At 42.0% G+C, this 8,255-nt stretch overlaps 1 protein-coding gene across 1 annotated transcript in view; it reads right to left on the bottom strand.

The window, feature by feature from the left end:
- Positions 1 to 445: 445 nt before the first annotated feature.
- Positions 446 to 8,255, bottom strand: part of NIN (ninein) — a gene marked incomplete at its 5' end in the record, with an annotated part of 24,260 nt that continues 16,450 nt past the window's right edge. Inside the window, 7 exons of the mRNA XM_010170896.1 lie at positions 446 to 565; positions 1,099 to 1,221; positions 2,308 to 2,421; positions 2,795 to 3,010; positions 4,019 to 4,088; positions 5,322 to 5,447; positions 6,692 to 8,255. The exon at positions 6,692 to 8,255 is cut by the window's right edge and continues 488 nt beyond it. Coding sequence (XP_010169198.1) covers positions 446 to 565; positions 1,099 to 1,221; positions 2,308 to 2,421; positions 2,795 to 3,010; positions 4,019 to 4,088; positions 5,322 to 5,447; positions 6,692 to 8,255 — 2,333 coding nt within the window. The remainder of the gene's footprint in view (positions 566 to 1,098; positions 1,222 to 2,307; positions 2,422 to 2,794; positions 3,011 to 4,018; positions 4,089 to 5,321; positions 5,448 to 6,691) is intronic.

Below are 8,255 nucleotides of genomic sequence, written 5' to 3'. Positions count from 1 at the left end.
GTGGTACTTGGGGACATGTTTTAGTGGTGGAGCTGGCAATGCCAGGTTTACAGTTGGACTAGATGATCATAATGGTCTTTTCTAACCAAACTCTTCTATGATTCTGTGATTCCCCTCCCCTGCCCAGTGAGAGTTGAGCCACTGCCAGAAGCACGGGGAGCAACAGCAGATTTTAGGAATAACTGGGCAGAACGAGCTGGCAAGAGGAACTTGGCTGTAGATGCCAAACAACAGAGCTTATTCCTGGGGAAAAAAAAAGTCCCCCATAGCATTTAACAAGTTTCCTCTTGTCCTTTAAGAATGTCACTTTGCAAGCCCATCAAAGCCGCCATTCTCAGCTGCACGACATCTTTGCAGATATTAGAAGAGAGCTGCTTTTCATGAAAAAAAGCACTCCAAGAGTTATAAAAACGCTTTTGATCCAGGGTTCTAACAAACCCCACTATTATACCTTCTCTTGGGACGCGGTGAGCTGCGTTTTCAGTGTCTGACTCTGCTGTTCCCAGGACTTCTGTTCCTGCTTCAAGCTGCCAATTGCATTCTCTAAGCAGCTTACTTTTGCTACCTGAAATAAGATTACATTGGTAAGCCTGACTCATTTGGGATTTTCTTTAACTCAATCTGACTTTGAGAGTTAAGCTAGAGGGAGTTACAGCTATGCAAAGAAAATAGAGGAGAGCAAAAAACCCAACCCCTCAGCTCCCAGCCCGAATCTCTGCACAATGGGGTCATTATTTATAGCGTGCATATTAGCTACACTGCACGAGTTGCAGAGTTACAATGGGTTAGAGTTGCCAGTAAAGTGCAAGAACACTGTCATCCTTGTCCTGCTGCAATATTTATAGCCCAACCTCTGTTCCTTGCACCATTTGGAATTCTCTACGTCATCAAATTACAGTAAAGCTGTGCTCCAGAATTTAAGAGCAGCTAGGGAAAAAAAAAAATTGGCAGTGGCAATGAAGCTTTATCTGGCTTGAAGGTAAGAAAATTATAATCCAAAGTAGTTTTACAGGTTAGGATGATACAGATAATGATATAAGAACTTTAACAACCTGTCACAGCCTGTAGGTAGCAAGATGGTTTGCATTTCTTTCTTACCTTATCAATACATCTGTTTAATTCTTCACTCAAGGCTTCTTTTTCTTTCTGCAGCTTTTCATTTTTAGTAATTAAGCTTGAAACTTCGTTTTGAAGGTCAGAGAGATCAGGACATCTGGGCAGCTGTGGAAAACAAACCCCTCACAGTCGTGTTTCTGTGGCATTTCAGAATTTTGCATGCAAGTGGTACACAAAGCTCCCTCTTCTCCTCTGGGCCAAGCATCCCACTTCCAGACAGAGTGGAAGAGAGGAGCACACTCCAGTTTGGTATAAGTGACCATATGAGTATCCTTCCTATGATCCAGGCCATCCTTCCTGCAACAGCAGTGCTAAAGATTCCTAATTGCCCTGAGATCCCTCAGATTCACTTTAGGGCTGCTCCTTCTCTGCCTCTTCTGTGAAAAGGGAAAAAAAAACTCCTGCACTGCTGACTTCTGATCCTTTTCCCATTTGCCACAGTGCTTTAGTTTAACACCCTGGCTTCTCCTGTGCTGTTCTGTCTTTGCTCAGTCAATCTTCTGGCTTTCATGACACTCAAGCCACAATCCACTCTTTACTGAACAAGCCTCGTCTGCTTTTGCTTTTTAAGCCCATTATCTATGCTAAACATCGGGTGCATCAAATGAGTGCTTGACAATGTAAAGAAAATTACTTTGTGGAGCCCTAATCAGGAGAGCTAACTCATTTGTAGCTTTTGTTATCTGTGTTTATTAGCATATATTTACAGCCAATTGAACCATGCTTATACAGGCAATAACCAAGCCCTCCAGGAAATTACCCTCAGAAGTTGTGAGACGCCAAAGTCTCCAGATGGATTTAGCAATTGGAATTCTCTCCAAGAGGACATGCTGGAAGAGACCAGTCCTTAAATACTGCTGTATGGGTATCACCAGTTACACAGGAAAATGTTCCCCTGCCTATCCCATCTGCACAAACTAGAAAAGCCCTGTCTATTCCTCGATTAAAGATTTAAATCTTAATATCTTCATTGTCAAAGCTTGTCTTTGTAGATCCACTAACTCTGCAAGACCTTTTGGCAAAGGCTAAGTGACACCAACCTTATTTGAACAGTTGTGCATTACTGTTTCAAGAGGATTTATATTCCCCTACTGCTATTACATTTCTTTAAAGAAATTAAGTATTTCCAGCTTGGGCAAGAGAGGAGGGCACATTCAGAGACAGCCAGCACTATCAAACAGAATGCCATACCTGTTTTGTCTTCTCGAGTTCTTGCTTGAGGATGTTATTCTCTTGTTCCAATATGTGAGCTTGAACCTTCATTTTTGACAGCTCCATCTCCAAGGAAGACACTATATTTGATGACTGCAAAAAATAAAAGGGCTGAGATTTGAGACACGCAGAGTAACAAAGGTTAATCAGAGGATGCTGCAGGCAGTGACATGGGTTAGAGTTGGGATGGAATTGGACTGAACACAACAGACATGCTGGAAAACGCAGGTAAATATTTAGCATCACTAAACTCCATTTTCAAGACAAACTTGCACAGTTCCACCTCCCTGCTTTTGGCTGTTGCCATGTTTTCCTCCCCCCCACCACTGCCACATGCATGTAGGTTTGCAGCTTTTGGGAAAGTTCAGCTTTGAAAGACCACACACAGCTCAAGAAAGGGATGCGAATTCCATAGCACCTAAAAACTCCATTGTTTTATACTGTTAGAGACAATGTAATTCTGTACCTTTACTTTGGAGTTTTCCAGTTCCTCTTTCAGTACCAGTCTCTCCTTTTCCCATTCCTCCAGAGTACACTTTCCCACTTCCCTTTCCTTTTGCTTGAGCACCCTTGCCAGCTGTTGATTAAGATCCTGTACCTCTGCTTGATTTTTGGAGTTCCTCTGGTTAAGTTCTGTATTTTCAGAGTCCAGCTGCTGGTTCCTGGTCTTCAGATCTGCTGCCTGAATTGGGACAGCAGTGTCAGTTCTGACAGCTTTTACACTGGGGGTGAGATTTTTAAAACATTTCCTTTCTAATCATTATGATGATTAAAAGAACTGTCAAGTCTGACTCCAATCCATAGCTCTTAACCATTCTCTCTACGTAACCATCATGACCCCAGCAGCACTGCTTGCTTTATCTCCCAATAGCTGCTTAACTTGCTCCGTGCCCTAATTTTAGGCCAAATCAAGTAGAACTGTATTTAGGAGAAGGAATCCTCGTGATGGTTCACTGCATGCATGGTCAGCCTCAGAAACTCTTAATTTCTCATAATCGACCTCAATTATAGCAGTTACGATATCAATCATCTGTTCCTCCTTCCCATTGCCATGCTGATGTATATTTTGAGGGTGACACTGGTGAGCTAGTAGCTTATTCTAAGCAAGCAGAATTTCTTTAAGCAATATTAAGACGGACAAGAACGTAAGAGCTACTTAAAGCTTCTACTTCGCAACTTAGCATAACAAACCACCCTTAAAATAAAAGTAACAGTCACATGGATATGAGCAAAGGGTCACAGCTGGCAGCATTCCTAGACCCAGCTAGCTGGGAAATGAGTAGAGGCTGTGTCACATAACCTCTGTTTCCCATGGGCTACTGCAGGGCATTACCCACACAGACTACAAAGAAAAAGATTTTTAACTTTATAATTCTATTAAATAAACTTTCCAAGTTGACTATGAAGAGTTCTCTCAAGTTCTATCAAGAGATCATCTCTTAGATGATCTTTAAGGTCCCTTCCAATCCAAACCATTCTATGATTCTAAGTCTGGATAGAGTAGCATTGCAGTTGTCTTCTGATCAGGTCAAATAAGCCTCACATCAATCCCAAAAACTTAATGAAAACAGTTATCAAAAAGTTTAAATGTATAGAATGGTGATTTTCTACTGCCTTTGTGACAATCTGAGGAACAGCTTTTATACAGTGGTGATGTCTACACAGAAGGCTACGGGCTCAGTCCGTGTACCTGCTTTTTCAGGCTGTCAACCATCTTCTGTACAGCCACTTTCTCCTTTCTCACAGCCTCTATCTTTTGCCTAAGGAAAAAAAAAATGACATTTTTTAGCTCATTAACATTAGGGTCACTTGTTAATATACACGTCTATAAAAACAGGCTGGGTTTTGACATCACCAGAAATGGTAATTCTTGATATTTATTTATTGCTTAGCAGCACTGTTTTGGATAGGCTTGGCAAGTACTCACTTCTTCAAGGTACCTGTCCTGGTTCTGGCTGGGAGAGAGCTAAGTTTCTTCTTAGTAGTCAGAAGAACTCTGTGTTTTGGATTCAGTAGGGGATTTGGTATGAGAAGAACATCGATAATATAGTGATGTTTTCAGTTGTTGCTAAGAAAATCAAGGACTTTCCAGCTTCCCTTGTTTTACTAGTCTGCAGGTGCAGAAGAAACTGGGGAGGCATAGGAAGATTAGCATTTGGATATGCTAATGGAATATTCCATATCATATAATGTCATGTTCAGTATACAAATGAGGGTTGGCCAGAAAGCTCTGGGATCTCTCAGTTGGTCTCTCTTCAGGGATTGTGGTTTTAGTTTCGGGATTCTTTGATCTAGGATCACTGGCTGGGGAGCAGGTTGGGCATTGGTCAGCAGGTGGTGAGCAATTGCACTCTTGTATATTCCATTATTACTGTTATTATCATTATTATAGTAATTATTATTTTATTTCAATTATTACATTGTTTTTATTTCAACCCACGAGTTTTCTCACTTGTACCCTTCTGACTCTCTCTCCCATTTCCTGGGCAGAGGATGAGTGAGCAGCTGTGTGGTGTTTGGCTGCTGGCTGAGTTAAAACCACCACAGTACCCCATGCAGTTCTTTCCTAGAAGGGAAGAATACTCCCAGGATCACGGATGCTTATCTACTTGCAAAAGACCAAATCACTGAAATACTCTTGTCACACTTCACCTCTTCCTGCCTTTTCTAAGGCTACACCAGCCCAACAAGCTCTGCCTTTGCTGAAGCAAGAATAATTGCCTCAGGTCAGCTCCTAAGTCAGTCCTGTGTTTGTACGTGTTACTGGGTCATCTCAACTCCTACAGTTCAGCCCCTGCTTTGGTTCTAGGAATGGGCAGGACAAGCTGGGGCTGGTGAAAGGATGAGGAATAGATTATCAGCTAGCTGGATTTCCAATAGCACCACTAAATAAGGTCATTTCAAATTTTATAGAGTATCTAACAGATGAAGGAGCTTTGAGAGAAGCTGGCTGCCGCATCGTGGCTGCGGCACATGGACCATTGAATTCTTACCGCATATCTTCTCGGAGTCCACTGAGCTCCCTCAGTTTCAGGCTGGAAGCACTCCCTTCCTCATTTAATAAAGTCACTTCGTTTTTCAGAATAGCATGTTCTTCTCTGAGCTTCTTGGCTTCACATCTGTGGCAGAGACATGAGACAAGTAAAAACCATTTCTGTATAATAATCTAGGCCTACAGGGAGAAAAATTACTACAGGCTTAAAGCTACCTGTAGTATTTCAAAACAAAGCTACAACTGATTTATTTGATGTATGAACGAAATATGGATTTTATATTTCATGGAGTAAAAGTGCTTCCCAGATCACTGAAATGGGGGCTTTTTGTGCACGTTTTGGTACAGCTAAAGTTAATTAAAATCTAAGATAGCTAGTAAAAATTTCACACTAATATTGTATTATACCTTTCAGTCCTTAAGTTACAAATAACATGACTTTAAACAGCTTAACAGCACAAAATGCAGACTGCTAGGAGAGCCAGCCGTTTCCCCAGCTGTTTTCTAGATTTTCAGTATTCTGGGAGCAGCAGCATTGGAAAGTGCCTTTTGTGTCCTGAGGTGACTGTAAAGAAATAACTTAGCCATGGTGTAATACCTGAAAGAACAATTTCCTGCAGGAAGCTGGTGCTGAACAATAATTAAGCCACTTGTAGCCACTTTATGGGCTTCAAAAAAAAAAACCCCAAAACACATTCTTGCTGAAATACAGCAGTTAAAAACAAGTAGGTTAAAATCTATTAAGTTCTCTGTGTTATAATGGTATTTACCATATCACACACCTGATGGATTCCTAACACTAAGTGTTCCTGCTGGGGAAAAAAAATTAACATAATTCTCTAGTATTAACTTAAATATTGAGAAAAATAGAAGCACTTTTAGCATTCCAAGTAACATTCAGTACTAGGAGGGAGCAAACCAAGTGAAGAGATGATATTAGTAAAAGCTAAAAGCATTCTGGAAGTGTTACCATAGTATTTTAGACATAAAAAATACAGGAATTTCTGATATACCATAAACTAGACACTGTGAAGGTGACTACATCCACAGACAGACCAGCTGGGAGGTTGCTCCTGTTTTTACCATTCATGTTAGCTCACGGTCAGAGAGGAGTTAAGTCACACATTTATTTCAACCGTCGTTATCCACGATTAATCAGCCCACTTGCTAGTAGTTAAAGAGTCCCAGGCACTGGTTTCTAATCAGAGTTAATCTACAGTGGTTAATGCAGCAAGCGTAGGGCGGGCGGGCAGGCAGGCGGGTGGGTGGCTACGAAGCGATGAGTGGGATGCTAGGTTAGTTTCTAAGCGGCACGTGGGATTACCGTGGGGCCGGCACGTTTCCCCACAGAGTTTTGCAAGTGTACTTTACCTCAGGAGATCAACTTTTTGCTGCAGCTCAGTGCACATGCTTTGTAAGCCTTGTATCGTTGTATTCCTCTCCTCCCTCTCTTCATGGAGATGCATGTTGTTTGGGTTAACCAGAGCAGCAACTTTCTCCTTCAGCTTTTTGTTGGGTTCTTGCAGCTCCCACTTTTCCAAAGACATTTCTTTCACTGTGCTGTCGCTTTGGGCATGCTGGTCTTGCTGACTTGTAAATGCAGTGGCATGTTCTTCCAGCTTGCCAAGCTGACATTGCAGTCTTAACTTGTCACTGTGCACAGCTACATTTCCTTGTGCATCTTGTTCTTGGACATCTTCCAATTCTTTAACTTTGTGGAGGAACTGTGTGTTTTCCTCTCTGAGCTTAATACTTTCCAGTTTGCAATGAAGGCTTCTCAGCTTACGCAGGTTGTCTTCCAGAGCTTTATTTTTTTCAACTAACTTTATCATTTCAGATTTCAGATCCTCATTTTCCACTTGAATTTCTTCTTGTAGTGACAGAAGTTTAGCCTGTGCCATTGACCTGTCTTCTAACTCTTCGACCCTTTTCCAAAGTTGAGCTATCACACTTTTCAGATCACCATGTGTTGACCCAGGAGCACTATCAAACTGGAGAGAGGCTTCACTCAGTTCTTCAGCCTTCTCAAGCTCAACCTGCAGCTTTAAAGCATCAGAAACAAACTCTTTATTTTGGGGAGTTATTCTGTGATTTAGCAGACAAACCTTCTGCTCTTTAATATCATTGTGGGGCATTTTTGGTCTGGGTACTCTCTCAAGTGTTTTCTCAAGATCTGTCTTTTTTTGTAGCAGAAGTGCCTGAGAAAGCAGCTCTTGATTCTTGTCACAATCCTGATGGCCATCAGCTTCCAGTGCTGCTTTGCTTCCTTGCATCTGAGACACCTCCACCTTGAGTCCACAGCTGCCTGCTCTGGCTTTAACACATGCTTTCTCCAAATCTGAATCAATCTCACTCATTTCTTCCAGGTCTGTAGTATCAGCCTCCAAAAGTGGAAGGACATTCAAATCCGTTCCCTCATCTGCATCTTTACCATCGCTGGGCAACTCTTCAAAACTGGGATCCATTTCATCTGGCAGCTGAGATGGTTCAGAGCCGGTGTCGGAGCAGCCAGGACTGGGAGGTTGAGCGATCTCCTGCTCTGCAGCTTGCAACCGACGCCGCAGCCTGACGATCTCAGCGGCCATTCTGACATTTTCCTTCACAGCTTGCTCGTGCACTTTCTGCAGGTTTAAGAGGACACTTGCATCATCTCCCAGAGGTGCCATACCAGAGAAAGAAGCAATTTTGCTCTTTGCTTTGGTGTATTCATTTTCCAGGACCCTATAATGATTTTTTAGTGTGGAAAAACTGTGGGTCTCCCACTGCAATTTCTGTATTTTCCCTTGAAGGTTTGAGATTTCCAAACTCATCTCAGCCTTTTCTGCTTCTGCTTTTACACAAATGTCTTTGTTTAAACTCTCCAAAGCCAGAAGTTTGGAATTGAGGTCTTCTTTCTCTTGCTTATATTCACTGTCAAGCCTCTCCAGCTTTTGCC

The sequence above is a fragment of the Antrostomus carolinensis genome, unplaced genomic scaffold (genome assembly GCF_000700745.2).
Source record: "Antrostomus carolinensis isolate BGI_N321 unplaced genomic scaffold, ASM70074v2 scaffold21536, whole genome shotgun sequence".
NCBI classification, from domain to species: domain Eukaryota; kingdom Metazoa; phylum Chordata; class Aves; order Caprimulgiformes; family Caprimulgidae; genus Antrostomus; species Antrostomus carolinensis.
The sequence above is the reverse complement of the archived record's forward strand: the minus strand, read 5'-3'. Positions and strand labels throughout refer to the sequence as shown.